General features: G+C 39.0%; 1 protein-coding gene across 3 annotated transcripts in view; it reads left to right on the top strand.

Annotated features, from left to right (window-relative positions):
* Positions 1–4,579, top strand: part of LOC5571192 (mucin-2) — a 101,712-nt gene extending 97,133 nt beyond the window's left edge. For 2 of the 3 annotated variants that reach the window (XM_021842261.1, XM_021842263.1), the window contains 5 exons: positions 49–1,125; positions 3,161–3,232; positions 3,361–3,468; positions 3,599–3,685; positions 3,748–4,579. In XM_021842261.1, coding sequence (XP_021697953.1) covers positions 49–1,125; positions 3,161–3,232; positions 3,361–3,468; positions 3,599–3,685; positions 3,748–4,020 — 1,617 coding nt within the window. In that variant the 3' untranslated portion in view covers positions 4,021–4,579. The remainder of the gene's footprint in view (positions 1–48; positions 1,126–3,160; positions 3,233–3,360; positions 3,469–3,598; positions 3,686–3,747) is intronic. The other variant, XM_021842262.1, reaches the window with a different exon arrangement.
* The last annotated feature ends 9,878 nt before the right edge of the window (positions 4,580–14,457 follow it).

Genomic DNA, 14,457 nt, shown 5'->3' with positions numbered 1-14,457 from the left:
CTGGATTTGCAACGAGATTAAGAGCACTAAAGCATGTTTCCATTTCAGCGCACTACAACTACGACTCGCCCTCCAACGACCACCACTCGGCGCCCAACGACAACTCAATGTCCTCCTTCCCAGCGCAATCCGGATGGATCTTGCGGCTATGTCTACGAAAAGCCAGAGAGCAGTTTCACTGAACCGCAACGTGTTCCTACCACCAGAACCACGAGGCCGACCACTACGACCCGTCGAGTAACAACCACTCAGTGTCCACCGTCTCAACGTAACCCGGATGGCACTTGTGGCTATGTCTACGAGAAACCTGAAAGTAGCTTCACACTGCCTCAGCGTGTATCAACCACAAGGCCAACGACTACCACAACGCGGCTTACAACCCGAAGAACTACGCCACCACAGGAATATCTACCTCCATCGACGACTAGAAGGACTACGACTACAACGAGGCCAACGACCACCACCACCAGGAGAACTAGGACCACTACTCGACGTCCAACACCAACCACCACCCAGTGCCCTCCATCCCAACGTAATCCAGATGGATCGTGTGGATATGTCTACGAGAAACCCGAAAGTAGTTTCACTCTACCACAGCGTGTAACAACAACCCCACCAACGACCACCACCCGCTTCACCACCCGCAGAACATCGCCATCCCAGGAGTATCTTCCTCCATCGCCGACGACCACCACTCGAAGAACTACAACCACGACAAGGCCGACGACTACCACTCGTCGTCCGACCCCTACTCCTACTCAATGCCCCCCTTCGCAGAGAAACCCCGACGGATCCTGTGGGTACGTCTACGAGAGGCCCGAGAACAGTTTCACGATACCGCAACGAGTGACGACCACTACGACACGGTTCACAACCCGTAGGACATCGCCCTCGCAAGAATATCTTCCGCCTACGCCTACGACGACCACCACTAGGAGGACCACCACCACTACAAGGCCTACGACGACCACTACGACAACTCGTCGTCCGGCAACAGTCACGACGCAGTGCCCTCCGTCCGAACGCAATCCGGACGGCACTTGTGGCTACTTCTACGAGAAACCGGAGAGTAGTTTCACTCAACCGCAGCGAGTGACTACCACGCGGCCTACGACGACCACCAGGGTAAGAATCGGGCGTTGAGGAAAGTTTATACTAAAAGTAACGAAGGGATTCTGCCCAGAAGCTCTGAAAGAGTTATGTTGGGATTTCAGTTGGAATTCCTTCGAATATTTACGAAGGACTGTGTCAGCAGTCCAGCAAGTAGCTGGCCAGATTCTCGAGAGATTCTGTCCAGAAAAGATTATGTCCAGGATGCAAAGGAGATTTTGTATAGAATTTCAGAGGGACTTCCCAATGTGAAGGACTTCCCAATGTGATTCTGTGCGAAATCCCCGAGGAATTCTTTGCGGAATGCACTCTCCGAAGGGATTCTGTCCAGAATCTCCAAAGGGATTCTGTCCAGAATATCCGAAGGGATTCTGTCATTCTGTCCAGAATATCCGAAGGGATTCTATCCAGAATATCCGTAGGGATTCTGTCCAGAATATCCGAAGGGATTCTGTCCAGAATATCCGAAGGGATTCTGTCCAGAATATCCGAAGGGATTCTGTCCAGAATATCCAAAGGGATTCTGCCCGGAATTTCTGAAGAGATTCTGTGCGAAATCTCCGAAGAGAATCTGCCCGGAATCTCCGAAGGGTTTCTGTCCAGAATCTCCAAAAAGATTCTGTCCAGAAACTCCTAATGGATTCTGTCCACAATCTCCGGAATCTCTGAAGAGATTCTGAGCGTAATTTCTGAAGGGATTCTGCCTCGAATTTTCGAAGGGATTCTGTCCAGAATCTCTGAAGGAATTCTGTCCAGAATCTCCGAAGGGATTCTGTCCGGAATCTCTAAAGAGATTCTTTGCGAAATCTCCGAAGGGATTCTGCCCAGAACCTCCAAAGGGAATCTGCCCGGAATCTCCGAAGAGATTCTGTCCGGAATCTCCGAATGGATTCGTCCAGAATCTCCGAGGGGATTCTGTGCGGAATCTATGAAGGGATTCTCTACGGGAAGGGATTCTTCTGTCTGGAATATCCGAAGGGAGAATTTTGTCCAGAATCTCTGAAGAGATTCTGTCCGGAATCTCCAAAGAGATTCTGTCCTGAATCTTCGAAGGGATTCTGTCAGGAATCTCTGAAAAGATTCTGTTAAAATCTTTGAACAAATTCTGTCCGGAATCTCCTAAGGAAAACTGCCCAGAATCTATGAAGGAAGACTGCCCGGAATGTCCGGAATCTCCGAAGGGATTCTGTCTGAAATCTCCGAAAGGATCCTGTCTGGAATCTCCGAAGAGATTCTGTCCAGAATCTCCAAAGGCATTTTATCCGGAATCTCCGAAGGGATTCGGTGTGGAATTTCCGAATGGATTCTGTCCGGAATCTCCAAAGAAATTCTGTCCGGAAACTCCAAAGAGATTCTGTCTGGGATCTCTGAAGAGATTCTTCAAAAATCTCTGAAGGAATTCTGTCCGGAATCTCCGAAGGAAGACTGCCCAGAATCTCTGAAGGGATCCGTCCGGAATCTCCGAGGGGATTCCGTGCGGAATCTTTTAAGGGATTTTCTGCGGAATCTCCGGAAGAATTCTGTATTAAATCTCTTAAAATTTCTGTAAAAATTTCTGAACAAATTCTGTCTGGAACCTCCGAAAGAAGATTTTCCAGAATCTTTGAAGGAAGACTGTCCGGAATCTCCGAAGAAAGACTGCCCAGAATCTCTGAAAGAAGACTGTACGGAATCTCTGGGGGATTTTGTCCGGAATCTCCGGAGGGATTCTGTCCGGAAACTTCAAAAGGATTCTGTCCGAAATCTTCGAAGGGTTTCTGTCCAAGATCTCCGAAGGACTTCTGTCTGGAGTCTCCCAAGCAATTCTGTCCGGAATCTCCGAAAGGATTCGCAGTGGGATATAAAAATATTCTCAGGAGCTTCCGAGTAATACAGTCGGCAGTTTCGGAGATTCTTTCAGAAACCAAAAAAAAGGATTTAATCAGGAATCTATGAATGGATTTTGATTTTTCCATATCACTTTGAGAAATTGAGAAATGATTCTGGAATTGTGTAAGCACTATCATTTTTCATTTACTGACTAACATGAAACTATTCATTCGACAAACAGCGCACAACTAGCACTCGAAGGACAACTCCTGCACAAGAGTACTTGCCACCATCTACTACGACCACTACCAGAGTAAGTTCCCATCTGCGTTTTTAAACCAATTCCTAAGGAAGTGGCCAACATTTCCGATTGCTCCTTTCACATTTCCCTTAATTGTTCTTTCGACTTCCCAATGGCTTCTGTAACTGGGATTTTTTCAGCGCCCAATAACCACGACTACAACGCGAAGAACAACTCCAGCACAAGAATATCTTCCACCGCGTACAACGACGATCAGAACTACGACACGACCAACCACAACCACGACGGTAATGCTGGTTCTGTATGAGTTTTTTCCGCTTCGAGTTTTGGACTATAACCATCAAAATTTCCTGCAATGATCATCTAATAGATAATTTATCATCGTAGTTCTAATCTTCATTCACTATACCGTTTTAGCGAACAACTACGACGACACGGCCAACGACTACCACCACTAGAAGGACTACGCCTGCCGTAGAGTACCTGCCACCATCTACCACCAGGGTAACTTTGTTCTCATTCTAGATCTAATATCTTTAAACCCTGTTTGTTACCCCATTTTCCAGCGAACAACCACCACGCCTCGGCCAACGACGACAACAACTCGTCGACCCCCAACGACAACTCGACCAGCTACGACCACCGAGAAGAAATGCGCCGCCTCACAAGTCAACCCGGACGGTAGCTGCGGCTACGACTATCCGAAACCTCCGAAACCTTTCACCCTGCCTCCACCTACACCTCGACCAATATCCAGCACTGCCGCACCTGAGTATATCCCTCCGGAGCAATCCACCGGATATTCCTATCCCAAACCTGCCATACCCTTCAACTTCTAAGTCCCTTCTAGCAGATAAGCTTGCACTGTAAATAGCTCTTTAGTTAGGCTCAATTGTTTCCCCTGCCATTGTATCTACTTTAATGTCTTCATCTCACTTCATCGTATACTTGTTAAACTTCTTCGATAGATATTTTAATACTGAAACGGAGCACTGCCGCCCTCTACTGATACGTACGTCAGCGTATCGGTAAATCTACTCGAACCAACACTCACTAGCTTTAGGGAAACTGAGTTGCGAGATAGTCTTAAGTTTCGCGTTTAGTTCACGAATATGACGATGATCGAACGTTTAGTTAGCAGCCTTTATAAGGGCACCGGATGAAGCGTCGTTTTACCACTTTGATATGAATCCAATACTCAACCAGTTGTTTACCAGTGTACCAGAGAGGGGAGAAGTAGCATGTACTTACCACTAATGTGATCTGAACTTGTCTATAGTGTGTGCGATAGTTAGCCAACGACCTAGGGATTTGAAGCTCTGAGGTCGGATTTAGAGGATGCGAAAGTTTGTGAATTATTGCAGAATTAAAATGAAAAAATTAATAAGAAATCGAAAACGGTAGTATTTAGATCCGATGACCTTCCTTCCAGTCAAAAATCGTCTATTGAGAAACAGTAGATTCGGAATTTTATCAAATTAATTGTTTTGCTAGTCAACTGCGTAGCTCGAACGCGAGTACGGTCGCTGCACGAGCCACGATGTCAGGTTCAACATAGGAGATTTAAATGATCAGGTTGACCAAAAAGAGGAGTTCAGACCAACAATGAGAAAGTTCAGCACCCACCGACTGATGACAGAGAACTATCACCTCCAAGAATATGGTCGTTTCCGTATCGGTACTCCTGGAGATCATCACACTACATAGAATTGCAAATCGACCAGGTTTTGATCGATGGACGACACTTCTCCAACATAACCGGTGTCAGAAGCTATCGTGGCTCTAACATAGACTCCGATCACTACCTGGTGGTGGTGATGCTACGCCTAAAACTATTTTTCATCAATGATATACGGTACCGACGCCCAGTGCATTCTGACGTAGCATCTTGAGGTAAGCTTGTCGGATGAAGACGAGCTCGATAGGACTGCACTTAATGCTGCTAAGGAATAGTTCAAGCAGCCCTTAATGACGCTGCCGAAAGCATTGTCGGAAACGTGGGCAAAAGTTTAAGAAAAGATTGGTTCGACGAAGAGTACTAGGAGAATCAGAAACTGCAAACCCGCACAAAAAGGCAAAAAGCACCGCATAACAGAGATAGAATGCTGAGAGATGGAATTACTGTACCGGTCTCAAAAAACGCTGAAATTCTATCAGAGCTCAACGCATCCCGCAAAGACTTTAGCCTCGAGCTGAAATGTGTAGGACGGACGCGAGGTGATTGAAAGGTGGAAGCAGCACTACGACTTACATATATTTATATATATATATATATATATATATATATATATATATATATATATATACATATGCATATGAATGGCGAAGATAACACATTCATAGAAAGTCAGGAGAACAACGGTGATAGCACATCGAAAAGTAGAATCCAACTAGCTCCCACGATGGGGGAAGTTATGGGTGTTTAGAATCCAAAATAAATATTGCATCAAAAAATAAACAAGAAAACACTAATCTTGCGAGAGAAGTGACATACAACAGTGCAATTCTCATTTTAGCTTTGAAGCTTCCCCAAATTAACACGATTTTTTAAGCGACATGGTCAAAAAATCGACGCGATTTCGTTGTTGAGTCGCTGCAAGCACTCTTATATGGAACCATCTAGCTTGACACGACGAAATTCGCTGCGGGTTAGACACGCTCATCAAACTATACATACAGCGCATGTGCATGTCGCTGTCGCCATAAAAAAATCGCCTTGATTTAGGGGAGCTTTCATGGTTTGAGGAAATCTAAAAAATCAAGTCGAAACTAAGAGTGCCTTGGTAATCGAGAGTAGGGACACTATACGCCATTGTGACGTCCATCTCTTGGATTCCGGAATATTGAACCTCAATAGATCAACTTTTTCTTTGAATTTCCTAAATTATGCTATTTTTCTACGAATTTCATAACTCTGAATGTCTGTACCTCGAATCCAAGATAATATACTAGAGTGAATAGTAAGCAATAGAGTGATGCAAAATTCAAAATTTTGGCTCCCCTATGCTTACACCGTGTCCAGTATATTCTCATACAAATTCGAGATAACATTACTTTGCGCTTGTATAACTGACATCATTGGTGATAATATTTTTTGATAGTGGTTATAATACTGATTCACTACAGGAAAAATATTTCCAGCGGCACGCTCATAGGCAGAGCCCAATTTCAATCTGCAGTTATCGCACATATATTTATCAAATTTTATCAATATTTATCTATTCAAAACGCAATATGATTAACTTAAAGTTTTTGAAACTTTTTGTGAATGCTCTGATTTTCACTTTTTTTTTCTATCTTTATTAACGAGATTTTTAGCCCTGGGCTAGTTCATCTCGGGACCAACGGCTTTACTTCCCTTCCGAAGGAAGTCGTCACTGAATTTTTTTGTGACTATTTCGGGGATGGGATTCGATCCCAGGTCCTCGGCGTGAGAGGCGTGTGTTCTAACCACTACACCAGGTCCGTCCCCCTTGATTTTCACTTTGTAAACCAGACCAATATGAACAAAAATTCATTTTAAGTGCAAAACACGACTTCAATGGACATTTCATCACTTATCATAGCAATTATTTTTTTCTTATTCATAAAACAAGCTATTCTACGTTAGTATAATACTACCAGACTACAATGAAATACTACAATATTGGATTATCCTACATTCAGTAAAGTTATACCAAAGAAAAGAAAAAGTGTATGAAAATATATTGGACACGGTGCACGGTGTGCTGGAACACACATATTATCGGACCTGCATGAACCTCCGATCTTTTTTCACTAAATGTTAGCCTTGGTAGTCAAAAAAAGCTTGCTGAATATTAAAAAATCTTTCATCGGCAAAAAATTGAAAAAAGACGATTTTTGTATTTTTACCCTTTTTCCATATATGAGTTCATAGGAGGATATTAGAGATACACTAATATGATGACTTTTAACGACCTAATGACCAATTTGACATGACATATCTTTAACACGAATGAATTCTTAGATTTAAGCATCATTTCCTACATACACTGACATAATATGACCAGCCCATTGTGGTATGCCGTATTTTATATAATGGAAATTTCACTTTTCACTTCAGAAAAGCTCATACGAACGCTTTGTATTCTTCTTTCTGAATCAAATCAGTAATATTTTACGTATGTGGTATAGTTTTCTAATCAGAATAGGAATTCCCAGAAATTGATACACATGGCAGTATAAGCTGTATTCATGTGCTTATACGCGCAAACTTCTTGAAAGCGGGTTCACTATAACATGATTAACAGTGAATGGCTTATATAGCCTTAAGGTGGTCTCAAGCTCATCGTGATACAAGTTTTGTGCAGTCACTAATCTACTCATATGCAATGCGCACATTATATTTGGGGTTTGAAGTACCTGATTTTGAGTAAAAGGGCTGGATTACTTCGGATAAATGTGGCGACGGTAACAAATCGATCCAACGTAATCCAGCCCTTTTATTCACGACTTTGCACTTATGGAGGGCACATTTTGCGAAATAGACACAACAATTTCAATAACCAACATGGACACATAAATTTTATTATCGTAAAACGAGGTATCTTTGAAAATGCGGGTAACTTTGATAGTGCGGGATCCGCAACGTACACTAAACAAAATAACCAAAATTATGTTATCCAGTAAAGCAAAACGAATACGAAACTAAAGAGTATCAGTGTGACACTTCACCTCTGAGCTGTTTTCGTGCCAATCAAGAGTATGTGAGGCTTTATATTCGAATATTAAAAAATGATGAGATTTTGGTACTTTCAAAACGCTCACAAACAATCTGTTTTACTACCACTATTTCATGAAACTATAATGAATTCGGTACGTATGCTTGATGGCCTAGCTATAGTAGAACATGAATCCGGTATCAAACCTCATAGTGAAAAACAGTTTTACAATTTAGAATCATTTTTGTAATCAAAGTCACAAATTCCCATATAACATTAAAAACCTAGAGGTATGCAACACCTCATGTACTTTACGGGATTCAGTCGATTTATACTCATTCATGTTCCAAAAACGATTGATTTATGGTGAATTCAATGTCAAAACATGATTATCGATAGATATCTATTCAGATATATATGTTTATACCCATTATTATCAACTTATAATGGTGTGAATTATGTTTGTTTTGACTGAAAATCCTTTTAAAGATGTTTTTTGTTCGATAAATTCTGTACTTTAATTGATAAAATCTAATCCAGTTTCTCTATTAACATTCTCCAATCCAATTCAAACTGTGATGATGTCAAACAATAGTTTGTTTTGGATTTTCATGTGCTTATCTACTCATTATCAATGTTACCCCATTACCAAAAACTGACTTTCGATTATATGAAAAACTATAGATTCATTAAGATCGAACCGTTATGCAATCTTTCATGTACAATCGATAACTAACAAACCAGTGCTTGTTTTACAAATAAAAAAAAATCGATTATCTCTCAAAAAACTATCAAAGTTACCCCGTTTTATGGTATGTATTTAGTTTTAAGTATATGAAGGTAACTAAGGATATGTTAATGATGTGAGGTTTTAGCAAACGCACCCAACCAGCGGCTGCAAGATTTCAATATAAATCGGCATGACAACTTTTCAAATATATATTATATAATATTTGAAAAGTTACTCATACAAGGAATATCTTTCAATCAAAACAAATGTGAACAACAAGATCAGCTAGAGTGAACATACCATACAAAATTGAAACAGTACATTGCCCTATATAATTGTATGGCGGTTTATTTAATGGTTTCATGTAATTATACAATTGTCTGTTATCTTAAAAAAGCTTCATGTTCAATAACGAACTCCAATAATTTCAATTATTCAGTAGAATGGGAAACATTGATTGAAACTTGATAAGTTGTGGTATGTTTACCTTAATAAATTTATGTAAAAATGCGATGTCGTTAATAAACGGCATACCACAATGGGCTGGTCACATTGTGTTAATGTAGGTAGAAATTGTGCTCAATTTGAAACGTCTTGTAAACGATTCGTGATCTAGGTATATCAAAGAAGTCTGCAAAGCATCAAAATTAGTATAACTCTAATATTCTCCTATGAACTCATATATGGGAGAAGGGTAAAAATACAAAAATCGACTTTTTTCAATTTTTTGCCGATGAAAGATTTTTTAATATTCCGCAAGCTTTTCATGACTATCAAGGCTAACTTTTAGTGAAAAAAGATCGGAGGTTCATGCAAGTTCGATAATATGTGTGTTTCAGCACACCGTGCGGTGTAAACGATCCTTATTATGGTAAATAGCATCTTCCCGAAGTTTGAAATGATTCGAAAGAAATTTGACTAAGCACACGCCATTTGAAGTTTATATGGAGATTACAATGGAAAACGTCAACCTTTCGTGTTCCGCCCTCTATATCTTCGTCATAATATTTTATGTAAAGTACTCTTCTAATGTGAAATTTTTCTAGCTTCAACTTTGCCAAAGACCATATTTTGATTGGACGTCAGGTTTAATTGTTATTCATTATCATAAAGTGGGGTTGCATGTTGCATGCTTCACCAACTTGCAGCTCCTGGCGTGTAGAATAGATCAAAGTAATCCAGGTTACTATGTTCTACAGCAAAAAATCAATGTTGCTCTGAAAGTAATGGAATGATCATCACAGCATGATCTACACTTTGGAATCTATAATAACAAATTATCCTTACGTACCATCAAAATGTGGTCTTCGGCAAAGTTGTAGCTGGAAAGATTTCACATAAGAAGAGTTTTTTCACTTTTCCATAGATTATTATGACGAGCAGTTGGACGACTGAACACAAAAGGTTTGCCATTTCCACAGTAATTTCCATACAAACTTCAAAAGGCGTATGCACAACCAAATTTCATTCAAATAATTTCAAATTTTGGGAGAAAGATTTTCATCATAATTGACAACGTTCAAGCATAGGGGAGCAAAAATTTCAAAAATTGCATCAGTCTAGTAAGCAATCATAAGAAGAAGATATTTGGTCATTTTTGACTAAACGCATTTTGCCAAAAATGCCGAGATCGGTGGAACTCGAAAAACCACCAACCAAATAAAGAAGGGTGAATATCAGATGAGCCGAAATGGGTCATTGTAGAAAAAGGGATATACGGAGGATTTGCATTCGGTTGATTGAAGTTTACAGAAACGACATTCGGTGAATTGACACTCGGCGAAAAGTAGCACAACCAATCGTGTTAAAAATTTTAACCATTGCTTATTAATGAACATTTGGACACTTGGAGAACCGACGGTCGAATGTCAAAGGTATTGTTACATAGTTGTAGCCAAATTTAGCCAGTTCAACCAAGACAAGCTTCAAAGATAAGTTGAAAGGAGAGCTTATTTTTAAAAGAAGGGTGAATTATCTATGAAATGAAAATATATGAAGATGGTGCATATTGACATAATCAAGTAAGAAGATATCTTAGACTCCTCTTCGATGCTTACGTATTTTCAAGGAAGAACATCCCATGTCCATTATCATTATCGGTGATCATCTATATAAATAAAAATGGAGTGGTGTTTGTATGTCACGAAATGACTTGAGAACGGGCTGTCGGATTGTAAAATTTATCATATAGATATGATCCTGAAGTGTTCCGACGTGTTTGTGTGTAGACAAAATTCAAGATGTTCACAGGAAAGTTAGAAAAAACGGGAGCGAACGGAACTGCCTGTTTTGTATGGGAAGTCCATGACGTTTTTCAGCAGCCTACTTGATGGCAAGACGAAGTTTGCCGGGACCACTAGTTTTAAATATTTCAAGTCAAAATACTGACCTGAAGGACCGTAAAACGGCTAAAAGGACGTTAATGAAAAAGGCGAGAAATAGCGAAATAATTTTCCGGTAAATGGTCCTTCCGGGTAATGGTTTTCCGGTAAAAGATTCATTCCGGTAAATGGTTTTCCGGTTAATGGTCTTCCGGTAAATTGCATTCCGGGTAATGTCGGAGAACCGTTTACATGATTCTACGCTGAATATTCTGTCAAAAATAATGCACATTGATGGATCGACGGCTTGTCATGTTATGTGCATTATTTATGATTGAATTTTCAGCGTGAAAATCATGTCGTTTTGCATGCAACATTTTTTAAGAGAAGGTGTTTTGTGTTCAATATTAAGGATTTTGATAGCAATGTTGGTCAGAATAGATGTGTTTATGGGTTTTATCATTGAATAATACATGAGAAATGGCTATGCGAGATTGAGGCTGAAATTACGTTACATGTAAATCTAAGATTTTTTTGGTGGGTATCTACTTTTCACGTAAGAATGTATCTGGCCCCACCCAAGTGGTAATGCCTGCTCCTTAGTAGAGCACGTATCCAGACCTTTTGAGGTACACACTAAAAATATCTATTAATCTATATTTACACGAAACGTAATTTTAGCTTTAATCATGCAAAGCCATTTCTCATGTATTATTCAATGATGAAACTTACAAACACATCTATTAGGGGGACACGGGGCAGTATGGACACCGTAAGGAATTTGCCTATTTTGACTGTGAGGACATGAATATTATACTGTTTTTTATGTGCAGTATGCTTTTTAGAGTTCTTTAGCATTTGTTGAACATGGTTGCATAATTGGGAAAAAACATTTTGTTTTCAAAAATAGGTTTAAAAAAGCTTATATTTGGTAGTCGCCATCAAGCTAGCGGGGCAAAGTGGACACCCCCATGGACACCCTAATGTTTAAAGGAAAATTGTCCCGCGATCGTTCTCAAAACCTCGAAAAATGAAGTTCATATTCAGGAAACCATAGTGACAGGTCACTGTGTCACTGGAAACACGATTAAAACCAATTTAGATATTTTTCGTAGAGATGCTTTCAATATTGCCTCCAGGTTCGTCTTAATCAAGAATTGACGATTTTCAACTGATTTGTGGTTCCACTTCATAATCATTGCATTGAATGCTAAATATTTTAGGATAATTTTGTATTTGAAGTTATATTTTTTTTCTCTTTGAAGTGTCAGCTCTACTTTGTCACCCGGTGTCCATATTGCCCCAACAGTATAAGAAATTTTTATATAAGTTTTTCAATGTCTTAAAGTACCAGAAAAAAATCTACTATATTTTTGAATATAGCATAAATAATTGAAGATTCAATCAAGAGCTACATTATCGGTCAACTTGCAATCATTTGCCTCTGAAACCTTATTTGGTGAGGTGTGAATGTTATAATTTTCGAACCAAATAAAAACATGCTCAATTTTTCTAATCAAAATCAATGTTTTGAACATTTTTTCTGAAATTTTAGTGGATAATTTACTCCTCCGACAGGCAACTGAAATATTGTTTGCATTTTACACTTTAAATGTATTCGCTTATGCAAAGATACAGGGGGTGTCCATTCTGCCCTGGGTGTCCATACTGCCCCCGGTACCCCTATATCCAACATTGCTAGCAAAATCTTTAATATTGAACACGAAACGTCTTCTCTTAAAGAATGTTGCATGCAAAACGGCTCGGTTTACATGATTTTCACGCTTAAAATTCAATCATAAATAATGCACATCAAATGACATGCCGTCGATTCATCCATGTGCATTATATATGACTGAATATTCAGCGTAGAATCATGTAAACCGAGCATTCTTGTTTGCAATTTCACTTTCTAGATGCAAGAAAGCATGCCATAATGGCGGATGTTGGATAGAAGATCCTGAAATGTTTCAGTTTCACTCAAGATTGCATGCATTTTCGAATGCAATGAGACAGTTCACATTAATTATCGTTGAATGTTCAATTGCAAGTCCTTTTACATGATTATCATAAAAAATACGTGCCATGTAAATTTGAGAATTTTTTGCTGTGTACTCATATTGGCTCGGATCATTATCTTGTTGCCACTAGAATTATCCAGCATTACCAATATAAAAAAAATAACAGAACAATGCGCTTCAATATTCAACGACGGTTAATGGATAGGGTAGCTGCAACCCAGACAACCAGAAATCGCATAAAAGTTCACGTAATAACTCGTAATAACTCATTTTGTGTACGTAGAAGGCCTTTTCGCGGCATCTTATACGTTAAATGTTGCACATGTAAGCCTCGCATAACGCAAAAAGTGATTTGGTTGTACACAGCAAAAAAAAATCTTAAATTTACGTGACACGTAAACTATTATGATAATCATGTAAAACGAGTTATAACTGAATATTCAACGATAAATAATGTAAACTGTTTCATTGCATTCGAAAATGCATGCAATCTTGAGTGAAACTGAAACATTTCATGATTTTCTATCCAACATTCACCAATATTGTATGCTTTCTTTAATCTAGCAAGTGAAATTGCAAACAAGAATGCTCGGTTTACATAATTCTACACACCAAAAAAATCTTAGATTTACACGTAACGTAATTTTGGACTCAAGCATGCAAAGCCATTTCGCATGTATTATTCAATTATAAAACCTATAAACACATCTATTATATACAATATTGTTTCCAAATTCCTTAATATTGAACGCGAAAAGTCTTCTCTCGAAGAATGTTGCATGCAAAACGGCTCGATTTACATGATTTTCACGCTGAAAATTCAATTCCGGACAAGCCGTCAATCCTTCAATGTACATTATTTTTGACAGAATATTCAGCGTAGAATCATGTAAACTAAGCATTCTTGTTTGCAATTTCACTTTCAAGATGCAAGAAATCATGCAATATTGGCGAATGTGGATGTAAGACCATGAAATGTTTCAGTTTCGCTCGAGATTGCAAGCATTTTCGAATGCAATGAGACAGTCTACATTAATTATCGTTGAATGTTCAGTTGCAACTCGTTTTACCTGATTATCATTAAAAATTATGTGCCATGTAAATTTGAGAATTTTTTGCTGTGTACGCTGAGTATTCTGTCGTATATAATGCAAATGGATGAATCGACGGCTTGTCATTTGATGTGCATTATTTATGATTGAATTTTCAGCGTGAAAATCATGTAAACCGAGCCGTTTTGCATGCAACATTCTTTAAGAGAAGACGTTTCGTGTTCAATATTAAAGATTTTGCTAGCAATGTTGGATATAATAGATGTGTTTGTAGGTTTTATCATTGAATAATACATGAGAAATGCACAGCAAAAAATTCTCAAATTTACATGGCACGTAATTCTTTATGATAATCATGTAAAACGAGTTGCAACTGAACATTCAACGATAATTAATGTAAACTGTCTCATTGCATTCGATAATGCTTGCAAACTTGAGTGAAACTGAAACATTTCATGATCTTCCATCCA

This window comes from Aedes aegypti, chromosome 2 (assembly GCF_002204515.2).
Source record: "Aedes aegypti strain LVP_AGWG chromosome 2, AaegL5.0 Primary Assembly, whole genome shotgun sequence".
Classification (NCBI taxonomy): Eukaryota; Metazoa; Arthropoda; class Insecta; order Diptera; family Culicidae; genus Aedes; species Aedes aegypti.
The sequence above is the reverse complement of the archived record's forward strand: the minus strand, read 5'-3'. Positions and strand labels throughout refer to the sequence as shown.